General features: G+C 34.2%; 2 protein-coding genes across 2 annotated transcripts; both read right to left on the reverse strand.

Annotated features, from left to right (window-relative positions):
• Positions 1–1,568: 1,568 nt before the first annotated feature.
• On the reverse strand, positions 1,569–6,437 carry LOC105119473 (phosphatidylinositol 4-phosphate 5-kinase 1-like). Its single transcript, XM_011017616.1, has 8 exons — positions 5,051–6,437; positions 4,797–4,961; positions 4,475–4,640; positions 4,170–4,280; positions 3,881–4,074; positions 3,628–3,755; positions 3,458–3,539; positions 1,569–2,320 (listed from the first exon to the last, which is right to left on the reverse strand). Exons 1-8 carry the CDS (start codon positions 6,133–6,135, stop codon positions 2,008–2,010), a joined length of 2,244 nt encoding a protein of 747 aa, XP_011015918.1. The 5' UTR covers positions 6,136–6,437; the 3' UTR covers positions 1,569–2,007.
• Positions 6,438–9,864: 3,427 nt separating this feature from the next.
• On the reverse strand, positions 9,865–15,414 carry LOC105119474 (oxysterol-binding protein-related protein 1B-like). Its single transcript, XM_011017617.1, has 10 exons — positions 14,890–15,414; positions 14,420–14,779; positions 14,239–14,329; positions 12,821–13,272; positions 12,158–12,313; positions 11,796–11,963; positions 11,584–11,724; positions 10,728–10,946; positions 10,492–10,605; positions 9,865–10,364 (listed from the first exon to the last, which is right to left on the reverse strand). The coding sequence occupies exons 1-10, from the start codon at positions 15,337–15,339 to the stop codon at positions 10,197–10,199; spliced, it is 2,319 nt and encodes a 772-aa protein (XP_011015919.1). The 5' UTR covers positions 15,340–15,414; the 3' UTR covers positions 9,865–10,196.
• Positions 15,415–16,227: the final 813 nt, after the last annotated feature.

Genomic DNA, 16,227 nt, shown 5'->3' on the forward strand with positions numbered 1-16,227 from the left:
TTTTCAAGTTACAAATTTTGATGAATATTGTTTCATTTTTTTCCCCACCTCACTTCAAAAGGTGAAAATCCTTGATGTTAATTAGAAATAAATTGGTTTTTTAGGAAGAGATTATTGATTGAGATATAGTATTTGAGTTGGTTCTTCATCATTTAATGCTATAATTTAAAATAATTAATGAAAAGTATCAATACACAAGAAAGTTCTCTTATTGCATGGTTTTTATTATTTTTTTTTTCCTATCTTCTTTTCTATATACAACTTTTATTTTTCTTGCCAGTTTGTCATTAGCTTCAAGACACCAACACCAATTAATAATAAATTTGGGACTATTATTAAATTAAAAAATAAACATTATTAAAACACCAAACTTGCATTGCTCAAACCTAAAGAAACCCTATAACAATGATCTAATTTAAAAAAAATTAATTTAACATTGTAGTTTTAGAAAATAGTATTTAATCCTTATGTTTTTATATTCATCTATTTATGAATTAATGTGGTGATTGAAATTAACAAATGAGTTTACTCCCATATTGTTATATTGATTTTAAGTTCAAATAGAGGTTTAAAAAGGGAGTTTTTCATGAATACAACCCTTCATGTATTCAATAGGAATAATGGGAGATTTTAATGTCTTGTGAAAGCATTTATTTATATACAATGATGGGATGATTTTGCTAAGAATTGGTTGGTAAAAAACTTAATTTTGTTATATAAAAATTGAAGAGAGAACAATAAATAGCTAAGAATTGACATGCAAAAAAATAACTTGTGGGTAAATCTCTAAGGTGATTGAAATGAAGATTAAAATAAAGGAAAAAAAGAGAGACTCGTAAAGATTTTATGTTAGTGCTCAACATGTTCTTTCTTGTTTTTTGTTTTAATTGGATTACCCTTGTCTTTCATGCCAAGTAAAATTCTGGTATATAACATTAAATTAAAAAAAAGAAGTGAATTAAAGGTCTAACTAAATGAAATACAAGTAGAAAGACTACATCAACTACATTCGATATACTCAACTCTCAGCAAATTGAAATTTCAAGGCTATTCGTATCTTGAAAACACAATCTCAATAATCTTAGTGTGAGGAGTGATTTCTTTTCTATTATTTTTTTTCTTTGGATCGAAAGGGTCTTATGAATTATTATTTGTCAGGTAACTTAGATTTGTTGACGAGGAAAATAGCACTAAGTTTTTGACATGACAATGGGTGAGAAGCAAAAGCAGCAGCAATCCATCAGGATCATCACCATCCTATCGCTTTGACGTACTGTTTATCTTCTTGGCATTGTTCAAAGGAACGCAAAAAGACATTCCAAGTGTGAAAGTGTATTATTGTCCTAAAGTTTTTCAAACTTCCAATATAGAGAGTGAAATAGAGAGCAAGAGCAAAAGGAAACAGCCCCCATCTTTCTTGTTCCCTTTCGCTTCTTTACATGGCTTACTCAATGAAAAAGCAAACACCCCATTAGAATTTCATTCAGAATGAGAGTGAGAAAGAGAGAGGCAAAGGGGGACATTGAATATTTTGTTCTTTTTTGTCTCGCTCACTGGGGCAAACCATCTTTTTCAAAATTTTGAATAGCATGCCATCAAAAAGAACTTTGTTCAATCCCAATCCCACATTGTCTGTAGAAGTATTTACTTTTGACTGTACCCTTTGTTATTTTCCAACCCCTCCCCAATTTTGCAACCATTTCTCTACTTTCTACGCTCTTGGCTTGCTAACAACTAAAGAAAACACATTGCTCTAGTTGCCTGCCTTCAGTCTTCAGATTGCCAAACCAATCCCTTGAGACCTTCTCCATAGTTAACACATAACATAATGGCTAATCTAAAAAACTCAGCCATAAACAATGAACACCTTAGCACATCCAATGCATCAGCAATCAACGTGCCTTCCTTCACAATATGCATCAGCCATAAATCTTTCTTTTGGGTTATCGCGGGAGTTTAATTTCTTAGTGTTAAAAATTATGTATAAATTTCCATTCTTTCCTTCCATTACTTGTCCTCTATGAAGATTCTATGTATGAAATCTCGGAATCTTTTCGAGTATAACTTGGGATCAACAGCTGAGATAGACGTGGGATCCACTTGTAAGGACTTGTATGCATGCTCTAGCTTTTTGCTGATATCATAATCCTGGAGGATGTCAATGATACCAAAGTGAAGAACTACATCGAAGATCTCATTACCATTATGTGAAGGTGTTGAATTGTTACTTCCACCCCCCATGCACTGATCCATTTCAGTAGTCCTCATTACACGCTCGGCTCTTGCAGGCACATTTGCCCCCAGCCGGATGAATGGCCCCCTGGAACAGATTTCATATGAGTACTTCAAGCATGCAGCGCCAGATAAAATCTTGACATTGCATCACACAATCACCAAAATTCAAAGTAACAAAACAAAGAACAAAATGTGATAAAAATGACAATGATCACTCAACCACAGCCGAATCTTACGCTTTGAAGACACTTTTCATCATTAATTTTCCTTTTCACATTGATTTTCAATGTTCCAGACAGATAAAATAGCGTTGATTTACAACCATGGTTTTAAGGCATCATTATTGGCAAAAACATTGTAGGACAGAGCAGACTTCAAGATCAATGCTTCAGTTGTCAATCACATTAATAATTTATATTTGACCGTCTAAAAAGGCCTGGAATAGGACCGGGTAAAAGTTTGTTTCTATCTAAGAAAGCAAGGTGGTCTCCACAAGCTACCCCCGATTTCGCCACCACAGCCTAAGTCACTTTGAGTCATTCCAACAAATAGGAATTGAATTCAAAGGAATAAATCATTAAATGCAGGGCTCCTATGTGGGAAAGGGAAAATGATTCACTATTAAAAAAGAAAAGCTCAAGCACAAATTATAGCTTCACTTTTTGTGAATTATATCTCATATTTCATTGGCTATATGTCGATGATTTATTGATATTTTAAGAAAGAAGCAGTCTTCATTGCTTTTCAAAACCAAACTATGGGTCCTTGGGCAACTAAAGTTAAACATGTGGCACATGCTTAGTAGAAAAGAAGATGCCACACCACTTAAGGGCCCCAGTATTTAGACTTTTGATGGCAACCAAAGCTAAATTTAAAAATCAGGACCATCTGAGAAGCCGGCATACAATAATAGGTCAAAGAATCCAATTTCCAAAAATAGACTATGTATCATGTAGTTTAACATCTCTAAGCATAATTTTTGCAATAATCATGTATGCTTGACCATTCATATCTTTCACCACAGTTCTCCGTCACCACTTCACATGCACACATTCCCAAAAAAAGAGATAGCATGGAAAAATGTCTTTGCTTGTCGTTAAAATTACAAGGGCTAAAACCTAACATAAGGAAAATAGATTTGGGAAAAGGAAAGCAGAAACAAAGCAAGGCACTAACAATTAGGAGGGGCAAAAACATGAATTCAGAAAAGGAAAATACATACCGGCCTTCCATGACCCAATCCATATTGGGCAGCAAATGATAACCCCGCATCGATGTTTCCTCGTGATGTGAATTTCTTTTTTCTGATACAGAAACACAAAACCAAATTACCTCAAGGTCGATTGTTGTAAATTTTTAAGGTAGCAGAATTACAGGATAAAAGAAATTTACCAAAATGCTTGTCATTTGGCGACATCATCTCCTCACTCGAGTAATCATCACGGAAGTGAAGACCAATTAGAAGACTATAATCCATAATTCTCTCTGCTTCTAAGAATTCACAGTCCCTATAAATTTGACTGAGAAAGAAAGAACAGAAGACAAACACATGTTAACCTCTCAAGATTAGTGCCTCACCAAAGAACAAGATAAAGGATGCAAAACTTGGAACAAAATGAAAAAAGTGCTATGCTGTGGAATCTACCTAATGAGTTCATTAAACCATGACCGTTCCAGGCGAAATACAAACTTTAGATCAAGGTCCTTAAGTGTGGTTGTTTCATCAATTTCACCCTCAAGCTTGTCAGTCGTGCGTCCGTGAGAAGAACCTTTCAAGTCAAAGCGTTTATGGATGCGGTACTCGGAACAAAACAGGTTTCCCATTACAACAAAACGAGTCTGGAATTACATTGCATTGTGAACAGTAATTAGAATATGATTATACATTATGTAGAAAGAACATCTCAATGAAAACTACACCATCGTGATTATACCTTTTGACCTCCCACTGGTTTAACACAATGTACACCAAAGAACTTCGTTACCAAGGAGTTCTTGTACTGGCAAACATGTTGGTAGTAACTTGGAAGCATCTTAATAAGAACCTGAATATGGTTCACAATAGGTTGTGAAAATCTATCCACATGATAAAAATTAAGAGTAAGTTTCTAAGACTTAAATTGGTATACAGAAGCATCTTAATCCCCCTACTTATTTCTACTTGAGTAATAATCACTTTCATACATTTGCTGCTTTGTAACATGTTGAATTGAGAATTTAGGGTAGCTAAATTACTAACCTTGACTTCAGATTTTTTCACAGTTTTGATCATGAAACGATCATCTTGGGTTAGATAAAAGAAGCTTCCACTCTTCCCAGGGGAAGAAAATTCTCTAGGTGCATCACTTCCACAAATCGCTAGCATGTAATTCACTGGATCTATTGCAAACAATTCCCTCAGATGTCTAAATACCAAACAAACCAACCACCACCATAACATAGGAAATCAGAGACAGATTCATTATCTCCTTTCTTGGACATTCAACAGAAGATTAAAAATGAAGTAATAAAACATTATAAGTTCCAAAAAATCAGCAAAAAAAAATTCCTGAAAACAATACCTGAATACCATGGGACAATAATCCTTCCATCTGAAATCCACGGATTGATGTGGAGGCGTAGACTTTGATCCTTCCGGTGGAAACCTTGTCCAGAACTTTTCTTTAGGATCAAAATCACTGTGTCTTAGTTCCCTCATTATTGCATCATGTTTCCCCACAGAATGCCTACCCAAAAAAAAAAAAAGAGACAAATTATTAATCCAAACTCTATAAAATCCCATCAAAAAACCCCATATTGACCAGTAAGAGAGCACCTGATACCCAGTTGAAGATTAAGCATCAAATCATAATTCTTGTGCCCTTTCGAAATCGTTTGTCCTTGTTTCTTATTAACCTCACCATCAACAGAACTACAAGGACTTCTACCTGGCTGCAGCTGCTGCTGCACATTACCCTCACATCCACCTCCATTATCATCATTACCATCTCTATAAAACATAGAAGCCTCCACATTATCAACAATATCACAAGTAATATCACCAGCCTCCCCATCCAACTCCCAAATACAAATCCGAGGAAAATTCCCATCCACTGATGACCTCTTCCTCCCTCCCCCAGCCCCAACTACTGGATCCAATGCCAACCCTTTAAAATCCTCTCCACCACCAAGAACTCTCCCATTCACATTCCCACTACCAAATGTAAACATTCCTTTCCCTTTAGGCACCCCATTTTCCCAGTACCCTTCATACCTCTTCCCATTAGCCCAAACCAATACGCCTTTCCCAGATATCACCCCATGTTTCCACTCACCAACGTACTCATTCCCATTACACCACCTATACTTCCCTTCCCCATCCTGCAAATTAAACTTCCACAAACCTTGATAAACATCCCCATTGGCGTACCTTTTCTCACCAAAGCCATGCTTTTTATCACTCACCCAATTTCCACTATAAACTTCACCATCTACACCAATAAAAGTACCGTAACCATCCATTCTCCCTAACTTAAACTGACCTTCATAAGTAGCTCCTGATGGCCAAGAAAACTTCCCACATCCATTAGCCTTCCCTTTCTTCCACTCTCCTTCATACATACACCCATCACACCACAAATACTTCCCCTTCCCATGTGGCACGCCATCCACCAACCCCCCAGTATAAATATCCCCATTGGGCAGCACCTTCTCCACCAAGGAACAGCCAGCGTCAATAAGAGAAGTGATGGTGGTGATCGTCGCGTCACGCGTGGGAGTCACGCGCCGGTAGTTGGGCTGGGATCGGGTTCTTGTGGTCACTATATGGCACGGTGAGGGGACTAGCAGAGACACATCTTTGCTGTTTTTGGCTTTGATTTTGGGGTTTTCTGATAGTGTGGCCAGAAGGGTCTCTTGCATTTTGCTTTTTATACCGGAAAATGCACCGGCGGAAACATTTCCGGCGACTGTGCTATATTCTTAAGCGGTTTTCTTGCTCTTTTGTGAGTCAAAAAAAAAAATGTAGCTTTCCTGTTGCTTTGAAGAATGGGCGAGAGAAATGGCAGAAAAAAACAGCGGAAGGGAAGAGAAAAAGCAAAAGACCAAAGACAGAGAGAGAGAGGGAATGGGCCGTCTTTTGTTGTTGTTTTTGGTGTCTGTCTAGGGAAGGTTGTCAGCAGGCTTTGTTGCAGAGAGGGATCATTTTTTTGTGTTTTAAGAAATATAGTGAGTAAAATGGGTTAGTAAAACCTACACGGTTAAGGTCGGGTAATAAAACAATATTATTTTAATAAAAAAAATCAATAAATTGAGAGTTGGTTAAATAACCCGTGAGCCATTTCAGATTTTATAACGGTGATTTTAGGTATTGATGAGGAATTTAGGGTTTAGTTGGGGGTATTTTAAGTGTATTTGGGAGAAAGGGAAGAAATAATTAAGGTAGGAAGAACATTTCTTGATTTATGTAAATTGATTAATTTAAAGATGGTTTGATTGATAATGCAACCCACAAATATTTGTAGAGTGTAATTGACTAAAAAAATGAATGAAAGAGATCATGAACAAATCATTCTTTATTATTTAATAGATTTGTCAAAGTTTCTATTTTTATTTTAAAACTTGTTTCAATTGGCTTTTTTTTGTTTTTTTTTATATTTTAGATATTTTTATAAAAAAATAAAGTAATTATTATTGTATATATTTAAATTAAACTATATATGATAATTAACAATCAAATTAAAGTTTATATGATTTTAGTGATTTGTAATTTTTTTTCCAAAAATAGATTAAAAATAAAAAAAACATATAAAAATAGAAATACAGATCGTATCAATTTAATATGGGATATTAATAAATATATGTGAGTAGTTTAGTTTAATAGATGGAGTACACGATGGTAGGTGTTCCAAGGTTTTTTTTTTTGGTATATTCTCTCTTTTTTTTTCACTTTTTGTGATACTAAATCAAATATATTATTATTAGATTTAAAATAATTTATTAATTACTTAATTTATAAATTCATAAAAAATTAGTTTTTTACCAATTTAAGATTTTTGTTATTTAAAATTTAAGATGATAATGTAGAATAATTTTGCTTGGACCGACAACATCTCCAGCATATACACAATACTTTTTTATTTTTTTTAATAAGCCAGTGCATCTTAGTTGTCCAAGACAATGCATGATTTATCCAAGCAAAATAATTTACTTAGACTTTTCTTAAATTCTTCAAACCCTAAACATGATTGACATCTCAAATTATTCTTTTTAATGAAGTTGATTAGAATTTGATCAATTTCACCAAGAAAGAGAGAAAAAAACTATTATTATGTTTCTAATTTCTTCATCAATTATAATTATAAAACTTAATTTGATAATCAATTTAAAATAAAATTTAAATTATATATTAAAAAAATTAATCTAAACTAATCAGAATTGATTTTAATTTTTTTAAAAGACAAAAAATAGTTAATAAATTAAGAATTAAGTTTTATTCTTTATAACTTGGGTTTTTGACCAAATTAAGGTATATTATTTTAATTTATTTTCAATTTATCCTCTAAAGGTTTGAACATTGCTCTGTTTTTTCTTTTTCTTTTTGTATTTTCCATTTTATTTCTCAAAGCTATAGTGGTATATAAATTTCTTTAGCTGGTGTTAAATCCTCTGCCCAGACAGGTGAAGTGTCAGCCACTAATTACCATATATACAGAAACTGTAACAATTACTAAGGTATACAGAACCATTATAAAAGCTAATTTTTAATGGCAGTCTCCTTGGTGGACATCCATACAAGAAAGGGCATCAGTTAGAATAGGTGTCTTAGTTATAGGTATATGTCCTAACTGTTCTTCAAGTATCAATTTACACCATTGTCATTGTAAATATTTTATTTGAAAATGTTTATTTAAAAGGTTAAGCGAATTCATCCAGTCAATTTAAAATATTATAAATAATAAATTTATTTAATTCTTCTCCGTTCATGATTTAGTTCAAAATCTTATATAATTTTAAGAAAAGAAATATAATTTTGAGAGAATAGATTTGTTAATCAAATAAGGATAGTAATTTCACCAAGATCCAAGTGACACCATCAACTAGATTGGGTAGGGAGTTTTTAGACCTGAACAAGTTCGGGTAAAACTCGAATGTAGAAGCTCAGGTGTTGGGTTGGGTATGAATAATACTTTACCTAACCTAACTTGAAATAAATAAATAATATTAAAATTTGAGAAAATTATATATGTACCAAGTTAATTATGTATTAAATAGCTGTAAACTATAGAATTCGAGTCTGGGGTTAAGAATATTCAACAAACACCTGAAATCTTATCAGGTCAGTTTTTAATGTAAAAAATCCATACACAATCAGGTTTTGTGTTCGAGTCGAGTTTGAGGAGTAAAAGACCTGACCAATGAGCATCCATAGCCATTCCTGTAAACAAGTGCATGTGTATCCATGGGAATGAGATGTCGAAGATGTTCAAAGGGCAAGGAGGGAGAGTGCTTTAAAAAAAAAAAGACTAGAGAATAGAACAGGGGAGCAATGCTTGAGAACATGCATTGCTGAACTTCTTGCTTGATTTCGCCATGTTATGGAAGCATAAAGCTTCACAGCTCCTTTTCTGTGCTATCATGCCATGAGCGTCTGGTGACAACAGGCCTTGCAAGGACACATCAAGGCGATGTTTGATTTTTTTTTTGTTTTTTTTTGCCTCTTTCCATGGCAGGGAGATGCCCTTGAGGGCGCGGCATGGTCTGTACATGTACAATACTTCCTATATCTATACAAGTATGTCCCCTGTAAGAGACTTCGATTGTTTTTTCTCTCTTTTTTAACAGTAGATGAAGGGCTAGCATTAGCATATGCTAATTTTATTTTATCTAGTGGATATTTGAAGTTATTTGATTTGATTAAATTGGATTTTTTATCCGATTTAACTCGAGATGGAGACAAAGGCAGACTGGGACTTCAATTGAAGCAAGCCCCAACCCGGCCGAGCCCGATTTATTTACTATTTTTAATATAAACATATTTTAAATATAACACATGATTTATAGTTCTTATGTTTAGGATTTTAATGTATAGATTTGAAATTTAAACTTGATAGTTTTATGATATACAAATTTTAATTTTGAGAAACTAATGAAAAAACATAAACATGACATAATAGATAACCTGTCTATGATTTTTTAAAAAAATTTGTCTAAATTAATATTTTATGTTTTTAGAATGTTTTAATGTCAAAAAAAAATTTAAAAAATAAAAAAAAATATCATTTTAATTTATTTTTAAATAAAAAATATTTGAAAAAATAACATTTATAAAAAATTATCTTAGTGTATTAGAAGAAGCAAAATCCAACTCTAATATGATCTATAAGTGACCAACCAAACTTAGCACCTGGAAACTAAGAACACATTTGACCAAAAAAGAATTTTTATTACTTTTAAGTTCTTGAGTTTTTTTTTTTTCTAATCTTCCACGGCTAATGTAAAAAACATCTTATAAAATTCCTAAAACCAAGATTTTGAGATTTGAAATTAACATGAAATCATTTTAACAACATATATTATCATATACTTTTACGATCATAGCTACAACCACAACTAAAAACCTAGGCCCTAGGCCTTTTTTGCTTGTTCAGGTTCGCGTTCTAACGAATAAATTCATCGAAAATTTCCTTCTGTCTCAACATTCAAATCCAAAATGATAATATAAAAATTAGACTCTCATCCTAGATGAGCTAAATATTTCGATCCAGACTCAAGAACTAGATGTATTTCTAGGGTATGCAGAACCATCATTACATTTTTGTTGTATACTGTAAATGTCAGTTGATCCTTGCAGTACTTCTGGAAACAATTTTCTTTTTCTTTTTTCCTTTGAAACAAATTTATTTTTCGCTTTGAATATATTCAGGAAAGAGGAAATAAAGAATGGTGTAAATCAAAAGAAAAGAAAGGTGCAGATTATGCTGCTAGTCAAAATTTTGATCGGTGGGTACTTGGCCAAAGATATCAGGACATGAATCCCAGTTGCCCCTTTCCTTGGCTTCCCAGTAACCACCAATATAGCTGTAAGTTTCACCACCTTTCTCCTTCACAAACCACCGAGGCTTCCAGCCTCTCTCTTGCATCTTCCGTGCCTGTCATTGTTGAAAAGAATTCTTATTATCCTCTAATTTACTACATTTCATAAACAGTAGCCGGTAGAAGTGTATTGCAAGTGTGTACGTAAATACAACATGATCACTCCTTGATGCATGTATGTACCTGTCGTTGCCTCTGCTCTAGTCGTAACTTCTCTTCATTGGCCTTTGTATACTCTCCATTTTCTAAGCATCTCTGATCAGGTCTCAGCCTGGAGTCTGTTGATGGCAGTTTCTCCTGCATATATATTTAATGTCAGCAGCTACGAATGGATACCTTGTTCTCTACTGCAGAGGAGCAGTGAGACATGGCATTTCTTGTAAAGAAAGATATTTATCATATACAAATCTTTCACCAACCTTAAGCTCCGGTGTGAGCTCATTCAGAGTTATAGCAAAGCGTGTTAGATTATATCTGGTCAGATGCTTTGATGGTTTACTCCGCTTCCAGAGCAAATGGGGCTCTGATCCGTTCGCATTCCTTGAACCACCATTAATTTTATAGTGCATGCTATCATCCCATTTGCCAAATAAACTTGCCACTGTTTTACCATTCTTATCTTGAACACCACCTAGTACCTAGAGAACAAATAGTATTGCTGCAATTAATGGTAATGCCTAATCATGATTCATTCACAAAATGAGATAATGCAATAAGAACCTGATATGAGGGGAAACATCAACAGACAAATATTGATAGTCTTATGGGTGACAAGCTAACGGTCAAATGATTTTGCAGCAAGCAAGCTTAATATCATTAAAGAAAATGTGTTGGAAATTGTTACATGAAAGGGCAGAACCTCTAAAGTAATGTGCACGGGTATACAAATTTGACTATACAACCAACAGAAAAGAACAAGCCAGGAATCAAACTATCATTAGAACAAAAAACCTGAGTTTAGCCTGTAGGATACAAGTTTAACGAAATTAAAAAGAAAAAGTGACTTTGGAGACAAAACATAAGCGAAATATTATACAGCATGATGTGGACCTTAAGTGGACCTGGAAAAAGAAATTTTTAGAAAAAGAGATATTTTCTAATAAATCTACGAGTACAGAAACTCCCAATATATTCCTGGAACACTAGCATCACTATTCTTTCAAGCAGTCAAGTGCTTCAGTAGTACAATGACTACACATTAGTTGCTTTATTAAAATGCAATTCAAGATGGATCATTTACTTTGATGAAAAATATGGAAATGGGGATATTGGAACCTGGTGGGGATTCCTGTCAATGAGTGACTGCTCTTTGAATTTTAGCTTGCAGGAGTATTTCTGATTCCCCTGTATCTTCATTGTACCATAATGATCACAGTATAGTTTCCCTAAGATGAGGTTGTAAATGGATGTTGTCACCTGATAAGTGAAAGACAGCTTAGCAGGAATCTTATAAGGAATGGTAAGAGCTGTAAAATGCCAAAACAAACCTTACTCCACTGGAAAATTTCTCCATCATCAAACTCTAGTGTTAAGGTGCCAACAGGATCAAGTTGAATTGAACGACCCCAAAATTTACTTTTTAAATTACTTTCACCCCAAAATTTCCAGCCTCGACCCTCACAATGGCAGGCAACAACCATTGGGTGATGACTAACCTGTTTCAAGATGAGCCTTGAAAATCAATAGAGGCATTTGCTACTTACTGACAATGTGTAAATGTGTGCAAATACGCTTTCAATTACATAATATTTTTCTTTTCAGAAGCAACCATAAAAAGGCATGTCATATTAGACGTGTATAAATAAAGAATAACAATTGCTTATGGTGCGTCTAGCAGTGACAGAGACACCTTCTCAGAGATAAAGCGAATGCCTTTATCAGGATAATCGGCCTCATATGTTTCCCCTAGTAGTGGATTGAATGGCTTGCAATGTCTTCCATCAGTAGAGGCATATCCTGATACTGCAAACGCTGCCACATTGAGTGCTCTCATAAGGCTATTACCCTACAAAAAATATGCCAAGATCATAAGCACATTAAGAGAACAGTATAGGGTGAGAGGGTGATTTGTCGAAAATTCTTCCAAGAAAACTAAAAAACTGCACACTTGGCACTGAGAGCACTAGGATTTAGGAGCACACTTCCACTCACAAACACACAGACCATACAGCAGCAACAGTCTGGTTAACAGTAGTTCACAACAGAGCATTTAAAGTATAACTTCCATCTCCATAGCTTCTTAAGAAATCATGCGATGGCTGTAATAAAACAATAATAGGCGCAAGCAACAAGTCTCTTTGGTAGACACTAGTTTCAAGTAGGCAAAATCATAACTTTGCTTTTGCAAGACAAGTAAAACTAGCATGGTTTCGAAAATAGTAAACGCTAGTGGCAGGCATACCCCAAAAAGTTTGTAACCAGCAACGGTACATTGACTAAATAACAAGTATATGGTTTTTTTTAAATCAACTATCAGAAAAGGATAAGAAACAACAAGAAAGGATGAACCTACCATTTTACCAAACTCATAGGCTCGATCTAGAAGGAACGAGTATTCCAAATCCTCAAAACATTTCTGTAAAGAAGAGATGGGCTCATTGAAATAAACTGGAAGACAAACTCTAGTGAGATCCTTCCCGATATTATCTTTAATCATTGACCAAAGACTGACCCCCTTCTCCTTTTCAACTGGATCAGGCAATTTCTTTCGCCTCATAACACAAGAGTAGTTAGATCCAACAAATTTGATACAGGAATCCATGCCATCTTCAATATCAAGCGGGCCTACGTCTTCATCAGAATCATATGGTGTTTTCTGAAATTCAGATTCAGCACTTTTAAACGAACTTGATGAAAGAAAATCTTGAGTATCAAGGAATTCATCATCATCATCTTCATCATCTGTTTCCTCCTCTGCAGCATCATGCCTGTCATGATCATCATCAGAGCCACTTGCACTTCCCTCTACATAAATTCCACACAAAGAGGGTTAAAAGATAAAGTTAAAATGGATGACACAGTTCAAAAGGAAACAGAGAAAACAGCTAAATATTGAAGACTCAAGCAAGAGACAGAGGGCGAGAGGCCAGGTGTTGGTTTTCAATTATCCATGATAAATCAATTAGAAATAGGTATGCATGTAAATGAGTTTGATTTAAAAAAATATATGGCAAATTGATGCAACAGTAACAATGGACGAATATAGCTACTATTATAGCAATCAACTTGGGAATTTTGAAGCAGAGAAACTTCAGACAAGGCTAAAGTAACAGGCCACAGGAATTCATCATAAAAGCATATTGAGGTGCCTCATTTAACCCATTCACAGACAGCTCATCATTCACATACAAGGCGCTATGCAAGGCAGCTGAAAGTATTTCATAGCATCCATTTTCAGAACAAAGGAACTTCTAACAAAGCAAAACTATAATTCAACCAAACAAAAGTTAATTATAGAATCCATGGCTGGTACTCCAAAACATTTCTTCTTCCATATAATCAGCTGCTAAAACAAATAAACATGTATGAGCCATCCTCATTACTTATGACAATGTCAATTAGAAACTCACTATAGTTTGTTTCTGTCCAATCATTGTGTTTTCAAAGTATCTTGCATAATTTTCCAGCAAAATGTTTTGACAGTTAAATCAAGAAATATCATCAGCATAATTGCATAACAGAAACAGCAACTACTAGTCTTGCATTCAAATTTCAATCTAACATGAAGGATTAACAAACACGTCAGCTTTAATTATTCCATAACCCACTATTAATCTATCATCATTACACAACGCAAATTAAGTTGTTTCACATTCAAACAGACAAACACTAAGTTCCAAGGTTCAGTGTCTGTTAAGGACCAGCGCCAATTGGCTGACAAGACATAATGTTAATTGTAACCATATGAAACTAAGTTTTATCAAAACATACCGGCGGATTTCTGTTGCCTTAATTCAGACATATTTCCATGCTGCCTTTGGCTTTCATCAACAACCGTGTCCTCCAAATCTACTTTCTCCGACTGAAAAAATATACAGTCATACACGAATTAAAGAAATAACAAACAAAATCACTTTAATACTGAAATGGGTTTTCTGATTGTACTTTATACCTCTAATTGGCGCAATGTGTCGACAAGCAGAGCCTGTTTCTGCTTGAGGACCACAAGGTGGTTATGAAGAAGTGAAAATTCATCCGTCATTATTTGTTCACTTTCTTTTATAGCCTCTTCACTCAATCCTTCCTCCATCAATCTTTGCCTCAACCTTTTCGTCGAAACCACCACCAGCCCCCCATTTCCCGTCAGCTCACCACTATTTGGTATCCGCGGATACAAATCCTTCACCGCCTGCAAGGCCTCCATCCATTCCACTCTCTCCTCCCTGCTCCCCGCCCTCAAATGCAACGTTTTTGTCCCCGTAAATATCGAAAACCTCTTGTCATCCGATCTACTCTCCTTAATAGAAGAAACCTAAAAACCCATAAAAAACAATCACCAAATCATCAAAAATTCAGTTAATTTTTCTATTTCTGAGCACTGCTAACAATTTGATTAAAAAAAAAACTTTTAAAAAAATTCACCTTGAGATGAATTTCCCCAATGGGATTTCCAAGGCGAGAGATCCAACGTGAAATATCTTCTCCAGGGGGGGTATTTTTCTTACGGTGGTGGTGGTGGCGGCGGCGGCCATTGGTTTTGTAGTAAGATAAGACCCCATCATCGAGAAGGAAAAAACGAGGACGCCAACCTTTACCATAATTCACCCACTTCTGTAAAATGCCTGAGATTTCTTTATTTTGAAGGGATAATAAAAATTGGGTTTCTCTTATTGATGGTAATCGAGAGATTGATTCGATGGCGGAGGATGATCGGACACTACGGTGGCGATTGTTGCGGTGGGGGTTGAGTGATGATGATGATGACGAGGAAGACGAGGAAGACTCCTCATGGCTGTGGCAACGGTTTGAGAAAGAACAGAAGGATGTCGCCGTTGATGATGATGACGACGACGACGGTGGTGGCGGCGGCATGGTAGTAATTGAGTACTTTTTTTTTTTGGGTGTGCGCTTTGTAAATTTAAAATGAAAAAAAATAAAACAGATTTTTTTGGGTTTTTTATAGTTGTTTTTTCGTAGGATTTTTGTGCTTTGTGTTAATTAAAAATTATTTTTTATTCGGAATAAGAAATTTTTAAATTGAATTTTGAGAAAATAATTAGTGAGGAAAATGGAGAGGTGGAGACAGCTGGGTTTGGAGTTTCAAGGGAGAGGTGGGGGTGCTGTTTTTATATATTTTAGTGTAGTGGGGGTGAACAAAATGGAAGATAGACAAATGTCATGATCACGTATTTTCTTTTTCTATTTTAGAGAGATGAATATAAAAATAGGTTGATCATTTAATATAATGTTTTTGGGAATTATTTAAATTTGATTAAGTGTATTTGATAATATAATGTAAGGTATTTTTTAAAAATATATTAAAACAATTTTTTATATTACTATATTAAAATCATAAAAAAACATATAAAATGATCAATTAAATATTTTTTCAAGTAAAAATATTTTAAAATATTAGATTCAATCAAAAAACAAAACAATTATTTTTTGAGTTTAATGTGCTAATTTGAAAACTTATTGATTCAAAATCTAATTTAGACTAAACTTGAAATAAATTAAATAAAAGGTTAATATTGTTAGATTTTCCCAACCTAATTAAAATTATATTAATTTGATAATTCTTTTCAATAGATTAATTGTGAGATATAAAAAAATTAAAATAATATTATTTAAATTTATATTAAAAAATAATAAATAAATAATGAGTTCAACAACAATAATAATTAAAGCGAGTTTATGATTATATTTCAGCTAATAAGAAAAAATCTCAAGAGATCTCATATTGGAGTCTTTTTTTATATA

Source organism: Populus euphratica, unplaced genomic scaffold, assembly GCF_000495115.2.
Source record: "Populus euphratica unplaced genomic scaffold, PopEup_1.0 scaffold2968.1, whole genome shotgun sequence".
Classification (NCBI taxonomy): domain Eukaryota; kingdom Viridiplantae; phylum Streptophyta; class Magnoliopsida; order Malpighiales; family Salicaceae; genus Populus; species Populus euphratica.